This window comes from Astatotilapia calliptera, chromosome 18 (assembly GCF_964374335.1).
Source record: "Astatotilapia calliptera chromosome 18, fAstCal68.1, whole genome shotgun sequence".
NCBI lineage: Eukaryota > Metazoa > Chordata > Actinopteri > Cichliformes > Cichlidae > Astatotilapia > Astatotilapia calliptera.
The window spans coordinates 13,547,378-13,566,686 of NC_137439.1; the positions used below are offsets into that span (position 1 = coordinate 13,547,378).

General features: G+C 41.6%; 1 protein-coding gene across 3 annotated transcripts; it reads left to right on the forward strand.

The window, feature by feature from the left end:
- Positions 1–6,829: 6,829 nt before the first annotated feature.
- nadkb (NAD kinase b) lies at positions 6,830–18,888 on the forward strand. 3 transcript variants are annotated; one of them, XM_026150009.2, is made up of 12 exons: positions 6,830–7,102; positions 8,598–8,891; positions 8,998–9,081; positions 9,740–9,869; positions 10,921–11,029; positions 12,156–12,241; positions 12,732–12,834; positions 12,915–13,090; positions 15,867–15,966; positions 16,090–16,247; positions 17,769–17,851; positions 17,946–18,888. In XM_026150009.2, the coding sequence occupies exons 2-12, from the start codon at positions 8,599–8,601 to the stop codon at positions 18,103–18,105; spliced, it is 1,482 nt and encodes a 493-aa protein (XP_026005794.1). In that variant the 5' UTR covers positions 6,830–7,102; position 8,598; the 3' UTR covers positions 18,106–18,888. The 3 variants fall into 3 exon arrangements, with proteins under 3 accessions (XP_026005794.1, XP_026005795.1, XP_026005793.2); XM_026150010.2 differs by having other exon boundaries at positions 6,841–6,986; XM_026150008.2 differs by lacking the exon at positions 6,830–7,102 and having other exon boundaries at positions 8,082–8,891.
- The last annotated feature ends 421 nt before the right edge of the window (positions 18,889–19,309 follow it).

Genomic DNA, 19,309 nt, shown 5'->3' on the forward strand with positions numbered 1-19,309 from the left:
CCGTGCCCCTACTCTGTCTTTCTGTATGTAAAGCCCAAGTACCAGCGACCGCAGGAAACTGCACGGACATTTTATTACATTGTGTAACATGCGAAAACATCAAGTCTTTATGGGGGACAAAGACCTTTACTGTACAAAAAAAGAAAAAAGAAAAAAAATGGACTTAATGAAAATATGCCAATAGTGATGCTGAACTTGAAATGAGTGTTTTTGGGTGTGATCTCTACAAGGTAGCTAGCTAGGGAGTAGTGTTTCCTGCACTACAGCTGCTCCTAGCGACAGACTGGTTTTCTCCTCTGCTGGGCCACCTGGGCTCTCCTGATGTAGACCAAACAGTCTGCTAGATGAACCGCCAGTTGCCCCGCATCTCCTCTGAAGAGCGCACACCTTCCATTGTCCTCTGCTCGGAAACTCCTTAACACTGTGTATTTTTATGTTTTTATTTTTTCACCTCTAGCCTGTCTATCTTCAAGATAGAAAGGAAACACTGCTGTTTCAGGCTCGGCTTGAAGAAGTGTTGTGCACTCCTTGTGCCCCCCCCCCCCCCTCCCTTCAGATCCCTCTGGGAAAGGAATGCGTCTGGACATGGGGGCCGAGCCGAGCCGAAAGAAGAAAGGCAGAGCCCTCACGCGTGGTAGCTGTGCTGTGTTACTATACTTCATGCGACATCCTTACGTGCCTGCACACACTCGATCGCGTCGGTGCAGTGCAGGCATTCATGCAGAACAATGGCCCCAGAGTTCCCAGTAGATGATCAAAGTTGTAGTCTGCCCCTCTGCTTTCAGGCTTCTTTATTGTTAGCAGACCGTTGTATCCCCACCCTGCTCGCATGTGAGAAGTGGGTCGCAGGTGAAGGCAGTTAGTCCAGGGTGGTTTGGGTCCTGCTTTCCGTTATTCTGCCTGACTGAACAAACAGGACCGGGCAGGCAGGGAGAGGAAGAGCGGGAAGAATTGAGGGCCCAGAAGACTAGCGCACTCTCCCCCCACCTCACCCCTTGCGGCAGGCTGGGTGGCCCGTTTGCCGGCGGTACCGAAGGAGGCTTTTTTTCTTTCTTTTTCTTTTTTTTTTTTTTTTGTGCCGTCAGAATCGGGGGCAGCTGCCGTTGTCTGAGGCCCTCTGCCCACCCCCGAGCCAGACTGTACAGGATCTCCCAGCCAGCGCCTCCCTCTCTGCCCCCTCTCCCACAGTCACTCGCTCACACAGCCCGTGCATCCACCTCCTGTGTGAGATCAGCTGGGGGTGTGCAGCGTTTTTTTGTTTTTGCTTTTTTGGTTTTGTTTTTTTTGTCAGAGCCCAGGAGAGCTTACAGACGTCCAGCCAGAGGAAGAGAAAACTTTTGTGTCAGTTGCCAGGCAAAGGAGCTTTTTATTGCCACTAAGAAGATCCCGGTTAAGCGAGCGAGCTTGTGCGTGTGTGTGTGTGTGTAAATAATCGTGTGTGGGGGGGTGTGGGAGGTGGTTTGCCTGGGTTAAACTCTGAGCTTTTTTTTTTCTTTTTTTTCTTAATGCATCTGCCATTAATGCAAATTGATAGACATTCCACTGTGCTCCATCCTGTTTTCTCACACAGCTTCCCTTTACGATGACAGAGCTGAAGAAGCGGGCAGTTGTGGTTTGTTGACAGTCAGAAAAGCAGGTGCAGGTGCACAAACCAGTAAAAATCAACCCCCATGCCACAAATGTACACTCTACTGTTGTTCCATTTAAACCTTTATTGAAATTATGAAAGAAAATATTTAACGTATTAACTAAAAGATTTATATTCACTTTGTAAATACAGTAGTCATTAATATATTAACTGTTCTTATAAATAAATAATCTTAAAAGGTTATAATATTTGGATCAGAACCGAGGCTTCAGTCAGCCCCAGTGTTTGTTTCTTTTTCTTTTTTGCTTTCTTCATGAAAACTGATGTGAGAACTTGACTTTGTGTGGATGTGGGGGAGTGGAACACGTGGTTTACTGAGATGCGATGCAGGACAACAGCAAAAAATAGGAAAATATTACTTTGTTACACACTCCCCTCCCTTCTTTATGAACTGATGGAAATACTTTTTTGTGGATTTCATCATAATGGACTGTTTACTGTGTAATGTAAGCTGTTTTCCTCCCTTCTGTCTCCTCTGAGCAAAATTGAAAATGCTTTGTGGATAAAATGAAAACTTTTCTTTTCTTTTCTTTGCATGGTTTACTGCCCCTTTACTTTTTGTATCTGTGGGCCACTATCGGTCTGTTTAATGTACAAAAAAAGAGAAAAAGATTTCCCTGCACATGACACACAGATTGAGTTGGCTCATATGCATGAATATTGAACGTGTGCAAGTTTTATATCGCGAGTGGATCAGAGGCTAGCTGAATATAAAGTCAGAGTCAGATCATGAAGAGTATAACCTGTAGCCTAATTTGTTTGGAATGTGTGTGTGTGTGTCTGTGGGCGGGCCTCCAATGTCTGACTGAAGCACAGCAGCTTTGAAAAGGGAAACAGGAGAAACTTGCTCATGTAGCTCTGGACGTGCGATTGTGTCCTGATTTAAGATCATATATTATCCTCGTCATTTCTCACTTAGAATATAATCAGTATTAGTTTTTATTCACTTAATTACCTCTTCAGCTGAAAAATATATCAATACATATATAAAAATAAATATATATATATATATATTAAAAATTCAACACACAAGCAGATATCTAAGGGAGGTCTGTACTTTCTGAGTAGTTTGCATTTTATACACATGGGGGCGCTGTTTAACTTTTTTAAACCACATCACAATGATTTAAAAAAAGGACTAAAGAATAATGGGGCGTGCTGGGCCTTTTTGCATTTTGCTGTGTTATGAGAACTTGGATCTAGTTTGTACAGTTTTTACAGGTGTGAACTTTGCCCAACTGACTTAAAAAAAAAAAAAAAGTAAAAAAAAAAGTGGAGGTAGCTGTGTTTTATTTACCACATGAACAGATTTGAATGCAAGATTTGCATAACCATTCGCCTATGTGACGAGAACTTGTAAATGGCTACAAGTTGACCTTTGAAGTGTTTGAAGGTGGTTTGATTTGTAGTTGGGTGTGTGATTTCTTTGTTTTCTCTTTTCTTTTCTTCAGGCTGTAATTAGCCTTTTAAGTAGAGCTGATCACACTGATGGCCGGTCACTAAAAAGAATACCCTGATTTCGTTGATACACATCCTGTTATAGATGGAAAAAAGACAACTCTCCCCCCCCCTTGATGCTGTTCTGAAACATGAAACAGTGTCTGTGTATGACCATTGCATACTATGTTGCCAATACTACAGTGTGATGAGACTTTTGTTCTTGCATGAATTGAGACACTGTTCTCCTACCTCATGTTGTGATATATATATTAAAAAAAAGATGTTTTTTAAGCAGAAGACACTGCATCTCTGTTTATCATCATAGATATTTACTAGAAAGATTACATACCTGTAAATGCTTTTAGCTAATACCTCAGTTGTATCTAGTGTTTGTTTTTTTGGTTTTTTTCTGTTTTTGCCCTTTCCTGATTTCAGATCTTGTAAATAAAACCCTGTATAGACAATGAACTTGGATCAAATTCAAGTAAAGTTCTGTAGTGTCAAAATCCGTCATGTCTTTTTTCTAGACCGCCTTTAAGTATAGAGCTCACCAACATTTATGGTCCTGTACATCCTTACACATAACAGTCCGGTGCTGATAATCAGATCCACTTGATTAACTGATCAGCAGTAACTCTGAGCTCTTCTGTAAAAGCAGGTCAGTGTGTTAACTCAGTGCCAAGGAAAAAAGAGGGTTATAAGGCCAGACAAGTCCATCATTCATATGTGGACATCTCAGCAAATTCACCCCAAGGTCAGATTGTGCAAATCACCCAAGAGCTATATGTCAGGCTCTACAGGCCTCAGTTCACATGTTAAAGTTCATGACAGTATATTTAGAAAAGGACTGAACTGGGGAAAGCCTCTTCTCTGTAAAAAGAACATGGCAGCATGGCTTCATCTGAACAAATTTCATTTGGGCAGATGAGAGCAAAGTGGAGATGTTTGCCAAAAACTAAACACAGCACATCAGCACAAACACATCATACCAACTGTCAAGCACGGTGGTGGAGGGGTGATGAGTAGGCCTTGTCTTACAGCCACAGTCATTGAGTCGACCATAAACTCCTCTGTATTCTAAAGTCAAATGTGAGGTCATCTGTCTGGCAGCTAAAGCTTGGGTCAAACTGGGACAGGACAACGAAACTGCAACAAATCTACAGCAGAATTGCTGAAAAATGTAAGTGGTCCAGTCAAAGTCTAGACCTCAATCTGATTGAAATGTTGTGGAGAGATCTTAACAGAGCTGTGCATAAATGACTGCCTGTGATTCTTAATGAAGTGAAGCAACGTAAAGAGGAACGGGCCAGAATTCTTCCACTATGATGTGACAGACTGATAGAGTTATACAGAAAACAGTCATTTCCAGTTATCAATGCTAAAATAAACCTGTCGCCACTTTAGAACATCAGGAGTGACATACGTGTCCAGCAGCTATTTTTGGACCTCAACGAAAGAATGTTCTACCTTTTTATAATTGGTGGTGTTGTACCTGCATAATGTCACCAGTGGTTTTGAGTTCAAACTGGTGCTACATAAAAGTCAGGGAGTTACCAAAATCATCTAGGTCCTCTGGAGATCTGGGAAATGATAAACAATTCAGCTGAGCTATTGTGATCAAAGTTTTAAGCCAACAGATAATACCTCTCTGTAGTTTGTTACAGGGAAATCCACATTATTCCAATAAATAAAATTTTTGTTTTTTATTTCTTATAATGTAGGTTCTTTAGTAAAATGCTTTGTGCAGTCATGTTTTGTCCTCTGCAGCCAGGCTAAAATTAAATCTCCAACCACAGAAGCTGTCAGGAGGAACTGCAGCCAAGGCAAGGCTGGGCAGACGCTATCAGAAGGCTGTTGAGGAAACGCAGCCAGACCCCGTTCGGATCCAGGTATGAGGGTATTCCTGCGGGTAGAAGGAAGAGAACAGCCAGAAAAACCAGGGAGGGGGTCCAAGTGTTGAGAAATATACACAGAGCTTGGTTGACAAAATTCCTCCCGGACTGAGTGCAAATTTATTCTGTAGTTTGGGGTTTCAAAGGAGGATAATTCACAGATATCTGTATGTAGCAGCTAATCTCAAGAGGATGGCGAGCACGCAGTGCAGCACAGAGTCAGGACAAGCAGCATGGCAATATGCAGGACCTGAGAGGTGTGAAAAACTCAGCACCTGTGCATGTGGTGGTGGGAAACAGGCAGTGGGAAGATGGAAAGAACAGTCTACCAGCAGGTGGATGCCAGTAGGCTAACTAATAAAAACATGAATCATTTTGGCTTGAAGGTGGAAGCTTGCAACCTCTGAGTCATGATGTAAAAATGAGCCCAACCAGCCATGAGTGCAGTGGGCCATTGCAGTGCTCTGTATGCTACTCTGAGGATTTGAACCAACAAACAAACACCTCGTCATCATTGGGTGATGATGAGGTGTCTAGGCAGAAACTAGAGTGAAAGATAACACAGATGGAGCAGGGAGTGTACACAATGATAGGGCAAGAGAGGGAAAAGTGACTTAAAGGTTTTGTGGGGATGAAAGAACTGAATAAATTATATGGGAGGTTTGAAGGATCACACTTCAACGCATCTGAATTAGGGAACGGCTTAAGCTTGACAAGCAAGTGATTGCAGCACTCAACGTTTTAGAAAGATCAATATTAGAAAAGCAGCCAGACCTGATGGATTAACTGGTAGTGTGGAGGGAAGAAGTGTGTTCCCAGAACCTGTAAAACCATCATCAATAGCTCCTCCTTCAAAAACGTCACAACCACGGGGTTTCAAATGATTATTGTCCAGTAGCATTAACTTTTGAGAGAATGGTGTTCTCAACGACATGCAAAAAAAAAAACTGGACCCACAAGAAGGAAGAGTACATGGTGCATGTAATACACTGTCATCTGAACCAAAACAAAAACATATGTATGTGCTCTGTTTGTGGACTTTCCATCTGGATTTCATAATGAAAGACCACACAATGCAAAGGTGGTCACAGAAAAAGGTCGACAGCGCAGCCATCATAAGGGTTGAGTCCTTTTTCAATGATAGATCATTGAGTGATAAATAAGATAAGTATCACCCACCATTAGCACCGACACTGGAGCCCCACAGGGGAATGTTAAATCATTAGTCTTATCTACTCATACTAATGAATGCTGGCCTGGCTCATCTGATGTCTTTAATGTTGGCTTTGCTGATGATACAGAGATTGTTGGTTTGTTAGTTGGTGTAAACACCAGGAAAACTAAATAAGTTATTTTTGCGTGAGCAGGAAGACACATCAACAGATACCCAGGAAAAATTCCTATGAGAGCCAACAGAAGGTAGCTGTGGATGAAATGTGAGGCAAACTCACACTTATCTCACGTGGGATCACAGACTGGTTTCTTAAACCTGTGATGATCACTTTATTTAAATGTCTTCCATACTCTCCACCGGAGCACGTTAGGGATTTGGTGGAAGAGGAAATTCACATCATGGATGTGAAGCCATCAGATCTGCAGGAGCTGTGTGATGCTGTCATGTCAACATGGACCAAAATCTGTAATGAATATTTTGGGATTGCTCTGAACGAAAAAAGGGAATCCAACCCTGTACTATCAAAGTGTAGCTAATAAAGTGTCCGGTGAGTGTATTTTTAGTGTGCATTATGAGGGTGTAGTACCGTCTTTGACCAGCAGAGGCAGGCGTGGCGCTGTGGCTTTAAGCACGCTCAGAGAGCGGGGGTTGTAGCGCTGTCTGACAAACGGTGACGTCACCTCCCCGGTCACGCGCCGTTCTGTAACGTGCCAACTTGTACTCTTTGATAGCAGCGCTTCCGTTTTTAAAATACACGCTCGGTACCGTCTAAATATTCCCGAGCCGCGGTGAATTAGTAACGACATGTGCGCGTTCGCGTGTTTGTGACACAGTAAGGCTTCACTTTGTTAAGTTTCACTGCCGATCGGACCCGTTAGCCGGTTAGCCATTGCTAGGTAACGGTAGCTGTCAACAGATCAACGGCTCCAAAGCCGTTAGTCACGGCAGGTACTGAGGTGTTTGTGTGTCTATGTGTGTGTCTGTTAGTTTAATTTCTGCGAGCGCAATGTGTTATAAACGGACGGTTATGTCAGCCGAACTGGGCCCAAGGCCACTGCTGGAAAATGAGGGCTGAACAGAAAGTTGCACAGCTGTGTTTTCTTGACGTATATTTCACCGGTTAGGATGGAGAAGTCCATATGATTGAAATGATCAGTCATTATTTTTCTAATTAACCTGCAGTTGAACAGAGACGATTTATCAGTCAAGTAAAAATGTTTTATTTGTGATTTGTTAGGGTCATTTAGAGGTTTCAGGATTATCTGCTCACTAAATACATACATATACTGGTTTACTTTATCAGGCACATTTAAAAACAATTACGTTGTGGGACTCTTGAGCTTTTATAATTTGTCATCATCATTATTATTATTATTTGGCCTTTAAATGTCTGTCTGTCTGGTATAGGCGTTGCTGTATAGGGTAGAGGATGGCACTAACAATAAGACAGGAGGCAGAGCTGAAGGTGTGAGGATTTTCATTGGGACTGACCAGGATGGACAGGATTAAAAAAAGAGTACATCAGAGGGACGGCTTAGGTTAAGTGGTTTAGAGACAAAGAGATGAGGCTGAGATGGTTTGGACATATGCAGAAGAGTGATAGTGGATATACTGGCCAAATTATGTTGAATGTGGAGCTGAACAGCGGAAGACCTCAGAGAAGATTCTGAGGACAGAGAAGGAAGCCATAGAAAGGGCTGATGTGACAGAGGAGGATACTAGGGACAGGGTGAGATGGAGGCTGATTATCTGCTGTGGTGACCTCTAAAGGGAGCAGCTGAAAGAAGTCTGGTATAGGCAAAGCTTCCTGTGGTCTATTCAACATGTCACAATCCTAGGACATGAAATGTATAATTTTATAAAACAATAAAAAGCAGCAAATCCTCCTCTTTGAGAAGCTGGAACCAAGTAATAAATAACGTAACAAAGCATTGGGTGATTTTTATTTCAAATAGTCAGGCATTGTCATAGTTTCCTTTTTTGGGGGGGGCTCTTAAGTATTTCAGTAATGAGTACCTCAAATCAATGAGTGCCTCCCACTTGATTGCCTCAGTCAGATTTCTTTGTTTATAAACCTTAAGAATTACAATTGAAGTGCACAGGAATTTGATGGACATTGGGAATTACTATATTGGAAAAGTATTTAAACTTAGGAGATCATGACTAGAAGATGAGCATGTATTTAAATGTTGGTAAAAATTAGACATTCCTTATGATATAATATGAGGACTCAAAAATGCCTGAAAAATTAATGTAATTTAAAATGTACTCCAAGATCTTGTGACTTGGAAGATTTTCATAGCATGAGGGTAAAACTTTGAATGGCTTATTGTACCAAAACCAGTCACCTGATTCCTGTGTTGTCAGATGTGAACTTTACTCAAGTTTGACTGATTTTTATAAGAAATCATCCAAACCCAGTATTTATGTTCCTTGATTACAGGATGGAAAATTCAGAGACCAATCCTCCGTCGAGGCCCCTAGCAGTGCCGGACAGAGCCATGTTGCGACCCTCCGCCCCGCTCGGTCAGATGTCAGAGTCACCCAGGGCCTCTAAGCACAGGGAGCACTCGTCCAAGTCACCAAGGAAACGACGGGATGGGAAGAGGTCGCAGCGACGGGGGGGCGATCATGAACAGCTGCTGTGGGAGATTGAGCGCCGGAGGTTGCCAGGCCAACACGAGCACTTGGAGCCCTGCAGTTCAGCAAGCGACACAGCGGAAAGTTCTCCTAAGAGGTTTGCACTGCAGGTTGCCAGCTGGTCCTTCGTGCCACTGGCACAGCTCTGCTGCTTGGGACGTGAGGTGATGTTCTCTTGACTCCACTGTCTTTCCTTCTCACAGAAGAGCCCACTTTCTACATGGACCGTATCCAGCCACTCACTTCGGACCCAAAGCCTGCATTCTTCCCAACCCAACTTCAGTCATGTAAGCATGAGGGTGCTGAATGAGTCGGACTTTGTGTTTGTTAGGACATTGACACAGATGAGTTTGTGTAACTGAATGAGATAAGATAAATTTAGAATGCTGTGATTGGATATTACCTGAGATGGGAAGGCTTACAAAGTGGGCTACAGATAGTGATCGTCACCTGATCGTAAAGAGTTTCTTTGGCCTTGATTTATGAACACGCATACAGACAGATTTACCTGCACAATGCCTGTTATCCGCCACACAAAGAAGAAGGGAGATAAAAGGTAAAGGGATGAGGAAAAGAGCATTTTATATATTCTTGTGTTTGGAATTTGACCCCAGCCTGTACAGACATGACCTCAACGTGACCGAGTCATTCATCACGGTTAATGAATGACTAGGCTCCTTGAGAATACTGAATCATATTTATTTAATTGAGAAGACATGGTATCAGTCGGATTTACTTCATTTGATGTCTGTCAGGATCAAAAGCAGACTGACCTAAACTATCAGTACAATGTGGTAGGGTTACGTTAAACTCATTTAAATATATTATATGTGTTCATTTCTTCTTTTTTGTGTGTGTTTTATAACCTGCCGCGGAGAGACGGCGTTTGTAGTTTTAGGTGTTTGTTTATTCACTTGTTTCTCTACGTCTGTGTCCGTGTCCCAGGCACATCCAAGACCCAGCCAGCCAGAGGCTCACCTGGAACAAACCTCCAGTGAATGTGCTCGTCATCAGGAAAATCAGAGATGAGAGCCTGGCTGAACCTTTCAAAGAGCTCTGCAGGTTTCTAGTAGAGGTACAGGACCCAGCGTTTATAGTGTCATACAGTCGATAATGTACTGCACTCCCATTTTCCACAACAATAAAACTACTGACACTGATTATGTTATTACCGCGTCTGCTGTTAAGAGTATGTTAGTCAGGCAGCGATCAGACAGTTTTCAAAGTTCATGTGTCAGCGAGATAAAAGCTTCGATGCTAGGCTGCTGAGTTAGAGCATCCCCAAAATGGCAGGTGTTTTGGGATAGTTTGAGTTGAGGGTCTACAGGTAACCTGGGGCAAAAAGGACAAAGGCACCCGAAGCTTACTGATGTTTGTGGTCAGGGAAAGCTTGCCTGCATGGTCCAGCCCTACATAAGAGCTGCTAAAGAACAAATTAATACTGACGGATCACACAGGGCGGCACAGACTGCTCTGAGTGCCACGAAAGAAGGTGGCCTGGTCTGATTAAATTATCTTTTATATCCAGCGGACACTACCATGTGTCTGTGTTTTACCAGGACAACAGACTGTGTTTGTTTGTTTTTCTTTCAGAGAAGACAGACTTTTCTTTTTAACAACAAGTATCTCCAAAATTGGGCAACATACATAAATTAATAACAAAAAATAGGCCAGAACAAAAGTAGAGTTTGGGCTGAGCCGTCTCTTTAAAAAGTGATTTCACTTCAGTTTTGTCTGTTGGCGAGTTGTAAACTTCACCCATGTACCTACTGAGAAACATGGCAAAGAACCAAGTGTACACTGACACACTTGTAGACCTTAAGAGCAACAAATAATCATAAAGAAGAATGCAGGAAAGCGTCCAGACATGTAAGTTATAGTCTCGTTTCAAGCAGTTACAACACCTTGTGACCAGATGTTTGTTTTAAAAAAACAAAAAAAAAAGCTGTACTTTGTGAAACCAGACGGTCGGTGTTGGACAGTGAATCCACATATTTGCATTCCATACAGGTGCTATCACTAAGCTAGCTACATGTGTTTGGCACATGTTTAACGTTATTTTGAAAGGCTTACACTTAAGAGATGTCTGTGTGTGTTTTGGCTGTTGTTGTGCGTTTTTGTGTCAGGAGAAGCAGATGATGGTGTACGTGGAGCGCAGGGTCGCAGATGACGCCACGCTGTCGAAGGACGAGGCGTTCGGCTCAATCCGTAATCAGCTCTGCACCTTCAGAGAGGGTGAGACCCAAAGCAACACAAAACTTGACCATTAGAAGACCAGATATTTGTGTTTAGTAAAAGGTGCAATCTTTTGATGTTTATTCTTCAGTAAAAGTGTAAAAATGGCAAAGATGAAGTGTTGAATTATTGATTATGTTACCCTAAGCGCTATTCTATTTCTACTCTTAAGATGACCACATCAGCAATGCAAAGAACTTGCTGAACTTACAGTTTTCCTTTCAGAATGATTACATATTTAAAATTATTTACATTCATTTTTCATTATTTCCTGTGTTTCTGTTTAAAAAAATAAAAAGGGTACTGGAGATGTGTTAAAAAAAACATGTATAACAATGTGTTGTTTCTATTGCATTTCATCTTCTTTTTATAGTATAACTAAATGATCTTTATTTATAAAGTCATCCTTCAAACCAAGATAAAGAGCAGCTTTGCTAAATTTTCTTTCCTGATCTGTTTTTTGTTGGGTTTATTAAATTGTTTCCATTAACTACATTAGCTACAGCCGAAGTAGTGTTGTCAGTGTTGGGTTTTTCTGTTTATTTGTGCTTTGCATCTTTTTGTTCCTATAGCTCGTTAGTCTCATTGTCCCTACTTCATGTAGGTTTTTATCTGAAAGACCTGCCCAGGGTGTACCCCACCTCTTGCCCTGTGACAGCTATGATAGGCTCCAGCGCTCGGATCTTATATTGTAGTACTTTAAAGGATGTATCGTTGTTTGTTAAATAAGCGTGTTCAGTTTGAAGAGTTGCTATCAGAGAGAGGATGTTGCATGTTTGAACCACTGCTCTGTTTTCCTAGTTAATGTTGTGTTGGATCAGTACCTCACTACATATGGTGGCTGTTTCCTTGTCATTCATGTTATTGGATGCTCCCATGCAGCATTTTTTCCCAATGTGTTTTTCTATTAAAAACACTTAAACTGCCATTAATGAAATATTCTGACAATCTGTGTTGTGACTGTTATAAAGTAGTGCAAAAGGTGAAACTTTAATAAGGGATCCTGAGTATTGAGTAAATATGATGAAAGATGTTGGCAGTGTCTGATGAGGGGGAAATCTTTTAATGGCTCGTGCTTGAAGTAACATTGTTGTATTTTTTAAGCACTTACTTTGTGTGACGTCAGGTTATGATGATATATCCGACTGCATCGATCTCATCATTTGTCTGGGTGGCGACGGGACTTTGCTTTACGCCTCTTCGCTCTTCCAGGTATTGTGATTTTTTTTTTCTTTTTTTTTTTTCTAAATGTCAGAAAACCTTATTGACGTTAGCCAAGACCTTTGTAGCGGTGACATAAAAGAAAAAAAAAAGCGAGTTTTACATTTTCCACTGTTTCTATTTTAATGTAGCGTTTTTAACCCTGGTGAGTAATTTGTGACTGTTGCTCCTTCATGTTACAGACTCAGAATAGCAAAATGAATCACATCAAAGACACACTGTGTTTTAGAAGTTGCCGTGTGTGTAATATTATAACAGATGTTCATTTTGCATTGTAATTGCATTATAACCATAACAAATCTTTCAGATTCCTTCTCTTCTGAATTAATGTTTGTTTAAAATATAAAAAGAAATGCTTGGACTTGAATATTTAATTACAGTTTTCCTGTCGATGAGCTTTTCAAAGTATAGGTTGGATCATTTCTATTGTTCTGAGTTGGTTTTAATTTTTACATAATGACGTGCCTTCTCTTTTCCGCAGGGAAGTGTCCCTCCAGTCATGGCATTCCACCTTGGCTCTCTGGGCTTTCTGACACCGTTCAAGTTTGAGTCATACAAGACTGAAGTAGCCAAAGTGTTTGAAGGTAAACTGCAGCTCTTTCTGGATAATAATAGTTTCATTGGAAACTTTTTACCTGATCGGCAATTTTTGGGGGACTTTCAGGCAACGCAGCAATCACTCTGCGCAGTCGTCTGAAGGTGAAGGTGGTGAAGGACATGCTTCAGAGAACAGGAGAGCAGCCGTACAGTGGAGGGCCACAACAACAGCCGGAGCACAATGGACTCCTTCCTCATGGACACACCAACACTGATGCTGGCAGGGTCACCCTGCAGCTACAGGTTTGTTAAAATGGTCAGTGAGAATATCAGCTGCTGGACTGTTTACGCCCCAAAAATAAGCTTGTTGGCTTTTGTGTTCTTGTTTAGAAGCTGAGGTGGATTGTACGTCATTCTGATGATCAGATCATCAGATTAATGGTTGGACAATTCTCAAGATAAACATAAATGTAGATTACAGGCTGGAACTTTTTCATGATTTTGAAGAATAATTTTAGGAATTTAGTAGGTGGATAGAATGAGCTTTTCTGTTCTTATGAAGCACTCAGTTCCTACAGCACAGGTCACATTTACCCATTCACAGTCAACCCTTCTGGGGTTTCTGGTGTGAAGAAAGTGTGCAGCTGTCAGGCAACAGATGAAACTCTTGTGGCTAGCTTGAAGACACATGGCTGATGCAAACTTTTATTCACGCGGTTATCAGTGCCACTAAATGATAAATTAAAATATTATAATGAGGGCAAGGGTTACAAACCTTCATTGAACGACCTAACAGTTTGATGTCAAAGAGAGTGAAAAAACAGTGTCAGGGCAGGAGAGAAGCATCTGTTAATTAGCTGATTGCTTCGTTGCGTCCCTCAGCTGTTTGTGTACTTTGGAGACAGATGCGCTGAGTTTTCAGTTTACTTTTTCACAGTCATGGCTCCTTTGAATTTATCAGGGTGTCTGTGAGTCTCAAAATGTCTTAAATATACAATTACCAGTAAAAGCCCTTAAATGTATTTCCAGTATGCTGTTTACACACTTTTATCACTCAGTGTGACTGCATCTTTAATGCTGCGTCTGATAGTTTGACTAACCTTTTCAGGCAGGTTTTACCTGTGTAAAAGGCTGATAAAATACTTTATCTAACTGAACACACACTTAAAAGAAATCTTAAAACACAAACCACCTAAGGTTTTTGTGGGAAACCCTGAAGATGATGATGATGATAGGGTTACCAGCCAATCAGCCTGCAAAAAAACAACAGTATGTTGAAGGATTTCAAAATTAGGACTTCTGAAAATGTGAGACTATGTATGAAAATGAATTCTTAAACAGTACTTTTGTTAAACCTTTTAAGTTAAAACTGAAAGTCTACATTCCAGTCACAACCTGATTATTTGATTTAAAATCCAGTTAACTCTCTAAAAGCCTTAGGTTTAACTTTTGTACCTGAGATCATTGAGATGCCAAGGAAAGCACCACAACCATGTTGCTGTTTCCTTGCGGGTCTCTAAAATGCAGTCCTTTTTAAATCTATCATATGATTAATCTCTCTGAGGTCCTTTAGATTCAGCAGCTGGGACCTCTTAGTTCCCAGTTAAGTTCCTGTGGTTCCTTAGTTCCTGTAAATATTTGGGCTCATGGGACTGCAGTTTGGCCTCCTTGTTAATTCCCGATCACACTCCTGCACGCCATTAAGATGATGGAACCTGACTGTGTGTGTATGTGTGTGTAGTCTAGGGCTCAGTGAGGGATCATCAGCTTGGTTGCCATGGCAACAGTCATAATAAAGCTGCTCGGGAGAGAAATTCGGATGTTATGAATGTTTGTTGAGCCAGTTTCCAAGGATACTGTGGCGTCAACAGTGGAGTCAGTGCCGAATGGATATTTAATGATTCCTGACGTTCTCGGTTTGACACACTGTGTAACTAGCGAACACGACACACACACATAGCCTCTCTCTCTAAGCACAGCCCTCTCCTTAGTCCTCCCACCCCCCTGGAGTTTTTAGGCTCATCGATAAAAGACAGTGACGGATTGTTCTGATCCCTGAGCTTCAGTTTGACCTCACATTACATCATGTCTGCTTGCACCCAGCAGGATGTTTGCGTTGTGCTCAGCTGACGTCAGTATATCTGTCAGACATCACAACACGGCGCTGCAGCAGGCTGTGAGACTCACTGAAGTGTGGAACATGATTTGTTTGCAGTCAGTCTGCTTGTACTTTTTTCTTTCTGTAATGTACTAGTTTATTGTTTTATGGAGTACACTGAGCAGATTTAAGGCTGTCTTCAGGGAACACATGGATATGTTATTCTGTGTTTTACTGCTCAATGGGTGTGGAGTTTATTTACAATTTACATGACAACCAGTTTGTTTATTAGACCTTCATCTCCAACCAGAGGCTTCCTTTTATTAGATTTGCTTGTTTGAGTGTTTGGTGGAAAAATCAACCAGATATTTTGCTGAAATTTTAGTGCCAACTTAAAAGGACAAACTGATTTAATTTTGTTGTAAATAGCACCACCATGTGGATATTAACAGCATGACACTCTGGCAAGTTCATACAATCTTTTCTGCTGTCTCCATACAGTCTATATACAGTTTCCTTGATCTGTAAAATCACAACCATTGCTACAGTTTTATTTTTTAACTGTGTTTTAGTGAGCCCGAGCTAAAGACATTTATTTGCTTTTTCATTTTACTGCACTAAATTCACATTTATAGATAACTGCTCATATTAACTCATTCACTGCCAGCCATTGGCAGTGAATGAGTTAAACCCATTGACTCATTCACTGCCATTGACGGCTATAGACGTCAATGGCAGTGAATGAGTTAAGTATGTGTCATTTGGTCAAAAGATGGCACTGCAGTTGCATATTTTGGGTCTTCAGTATTCGGAGAGAGGATTTATATCCTTTCTAAGAACATGGCAGAGTTTCCTAGGCCTTCTGATCTTATCTAGTGTGTGTGTGTGTGTGTGTGTGTGTGTGTGTGTGTGTGTGTGTGTGTGTGTGTGTGTGTGTGTGTGTGTGTGTGTGTGTGTGTGTGTGTGTGTGTACATGTGCAGGTGTTGAATGAGGTGGTGGTGGATCGAGGACCCTCCTCCTACCTGTCCAACGTGGACTTGTACCTTGATGGACGACTCATCACCTCAGTGCAGGGAGACGGTGGGTCTGTGCTTCTTCCAGAGCACTGATTCGGTTTCTACTAGAGCTGAAACAAAGTGTTTGTGTACAAATAAACTCAAAGGCAAATGTTATAAACTGCCTCCATCTCACTCTGTTCTCCAGGTTTGATCGTGTCCACACCTACAGGCAGCACGGCGTACGCGGCTGCAGCAGGAGCTTCTATGATCCATCCCAATGTCCCCGCCATCATGGTCACTCCCATTTGCCCCCACTCGCTCTCTTTCAGGCCCATCGTGGTTCCTGCTGGGGTGGAGCTCATGGTAAGGAGGAGGTTGGAAACATCTTTATTGTGTTTTGTATATATTAAATGTTCTCTCAGTGCTGACGGAAGGAAAAAACTAAATCATATTTAAATGTTGCCAAACAACAATTATGAATCTAACATAATCTATAGAAGTCCATATTGCTAGAAATCCAGCATCTTTTTCCCCCCACACAACAGTGCGCTTTCACACCACACTAATAGCCCAAACTCACTCACTGTATTCACCTTGAGCCAAAATAACGCGAAAAGACCCATCAACACGATCTGCCAACACAGTATAAAGGATGCAGCTGCCATGAGATCAGCTACTGGTTAGTGAAGTCCCATTTTGAAGCCTATATTTTAGTGTTTTCACCATTGCTACCTTGGCTTAAAATAAACAAAACCAAAAGATGACTAGAGGAATGGTCGCATCTGACTGTGCAGCTGTTCGCACATACGCTAATGACATGTCAGTCACAAGTCACCAGCCAATGAGTGTACTACAGATAATCCTCCTCTCTGAAACATGGTATCACCAAGATTTACAAAATAGACCTTTGGACAAGATGATGAACCCCAAGTTGTTCTCTGATCCGACCAGAGAGTGAGTGTGTGAATCTTAGATAGGAAAAAAAGTGCTTCTATGAATGGGGGAATGAGGCATGGTTTATAAAACAAGTACAGTAGAAAAAAGCTATAAAAGAACCAGTCCATGTACTATTTAGTGGCCGCCCCCCAACCCAGCTCAGACTGTGTCTTATGGGCACAACAAATGTGCGTGTCTAACCTTACTGCACAAGAAGATCTGTTCCAAACGTGTACCACCATTCTACACAACTTAATTAGTTCTGATTGGATTTCGTCTCAACAGACTATCTTCAGCTCATTCATAAAAGTGTCGGTACATTTCATCATAGCTTTTGTCCTCGTGCATTAGTTTTTATTTAGCTATTGTTTTGTTTTTGTCAGAAGAAAAGGCCATTGATGAAATGTATTGGTCAGTGACATTAACACTGGTCTGGAGGCATCTACAAACAAACACCAGGTAACCTAACATGCAAGTCTTTGGACTGTTAGAGAAAACCCACAATCCTCCGGGTACCAGGTCAGGCGGTTCGAACGAGCAAGCTTCTTGCTGTGAGGCTGGTGGTCTGTCCATCACTTTATTACAGGCTTAAATATCTTAATTAAATTTTTACCCCACCGTTGTGGAATAACTCCAGTAACCCTCTTACTTATACCAGCTCTAACAAGGGTTTGAATGAGAAATATTGGATACATTTCATAAAATTGTTCCTGTCAGCCGCTCTGAATTATAGTCACTTTGTTTTATCTGGTAACAACAGCAGTTTTTGCATTGGTGCTTTGGTTCATGGCCAGATGCTCACAAAATGAGTGACGTGCCCTTTGTTCTCATCTGTAAGTTTGTCAGTGCTGGTTAGAAAATGCTTTAAAAGTAAAATGGAGCTGCTCGCCTGGCTGATGTTGTTTTAACTCTAACACTGACAGTCTGTCCTCGCCTTCCTTGAAACAGATCACGTTGTCCCCTGATGCCAGGAACACTGCCTGGGTGTCGTTTGATGGCAGGAAGAGGCAGGAGATCCAGCACGGAGACTGGTAAGCACAAGTGTCGACGTCTGTAACAGATTCACTACAAATACTTTTTTCCTCAGTTTTAAGATGATTCTTCCGTCTGTTCTTCTACCCACAGTATTAAGATCACGACCTCCTGTTATCCGGTGCCATCGATCTGTTGTCACGACCTGGTGTATGACTGGTTTGAAAGTCTGGCTCAGTGTTTGCACTGGAACGTACGCAAGAGGCAGGCCCGACTCGCAGACACCTCTGACTCGTCAGACACAGAAAACTGACTGGTATTGTTGGGGTTCAAAGACATTCACCTGAAGCTCTCTGCAGCAGCCCGGAGAGAACGAAGGGATCAGGTTTGTTCAGAGACGAACTGAGGAATCGTCTGCAACCAAATCAGCGTCAAATCAGCGGTGCACAGTGATCATTTGCACCCCAAGTCATCAACGCATTACAGTCCAGTGAATACACACTGTAGTTTATGTGTATCTTCCAGAAAGAAAGCATGTTTCATCTTACCCGGGAATGGAAAAAAAAAAAATCTTAACAATTGCATGATGATGACCACCCGAAGCTCCTCATGAGTACTAAACAATCATCAATGATAAGTGTAAGAGTGCTAGATGTTAGCGACATAAACGTAGAGATACACTGAAAGCTGAAATGAAGCAAACATACTCTTTGTACTCAACCTTTAAATGTACATTTGTAAATACAAGAATCTAGGATTAATTTATTTAACGTCATATTTATGTAATATCTGAATATTTTCAGGACAGGAGTTTGAAGCAAGTTTAAGAAAACAGTCGACTTAAAATGAAATTTCTATCACGGAGTAAACCAAAGACGACTGTATGTGATTGTTTTCTACTTTATGAACGTCTTGTGGAGTTCACGGCCTACTTTCTGTTCTCACCGTAAAACACTTCATGTTTCAGCTGCCTTACAAACTTCTCAGCCTGAGTTATAATGCAAGTCAGATTTCTGTGTCGCCGTCGTTATCAACAGATTGTGAAATGATTAAAAGATGTAGCAGGAGCCAAACTTAAAAATAAAGAAAAAACAAATTTTTTTTTCCTTTTTTCATCTTTATGTGAACCCAAACTCTCCCTTCATCAAATCAGTTTTTTTTTTAGCTCTTATGAGAAAACTAGTAGTTCTAGTTAGCCAGTAAAAATCATTCAATAAGGACATTTTCTACAATTACGTGTCATTCACTGCTGTTTCTCTGGACTGATGTTAGCACTGCTGCTGTTTTTAGATGTAAGTCTTGCCATGTTTGCTTCACGTTTTGGTGCGCTGCACACAGTGAGCCAGGTATTTAAAATTAATTGTCAGGAAGTGGGTTAAAGCGCAGGTAAGCAAATTAATGGAAGCATGTCTCACCCCAACCGGTTGCAGCAGATGGCCCCGCCCCTCCCTGAGCCTGGTTCTGCCGGAGGTTTCTTCCTTTTAAAAGGGAGTTTTTCCTTTTCCACTGTCACCAAA

Bases quoted from the DNA above. Each gene is read 5' to 3' on its own strand.
- nadkb (XM_026150008.2), top strand. From the start codon at position 8,581: ATGTTCCTTGATTACAGGATGGAAAATTCAGAGACCAATCCTCCGTCG. The intron at 15,967-16,089 runs GTGGGTCTGTGC...TCTGTTCTCCAG, and splicing joins CACCTCAGTGCAGGGAGACG to GTTTGATCGTGTCCACACCT. The intron at 17,852-17,945 runs GTAAGCACAAGT...TTCTACCCACAG, and splicing joins GAGATCCAGCACGGAGACTG to TATTAAGATCACGACCTCCT.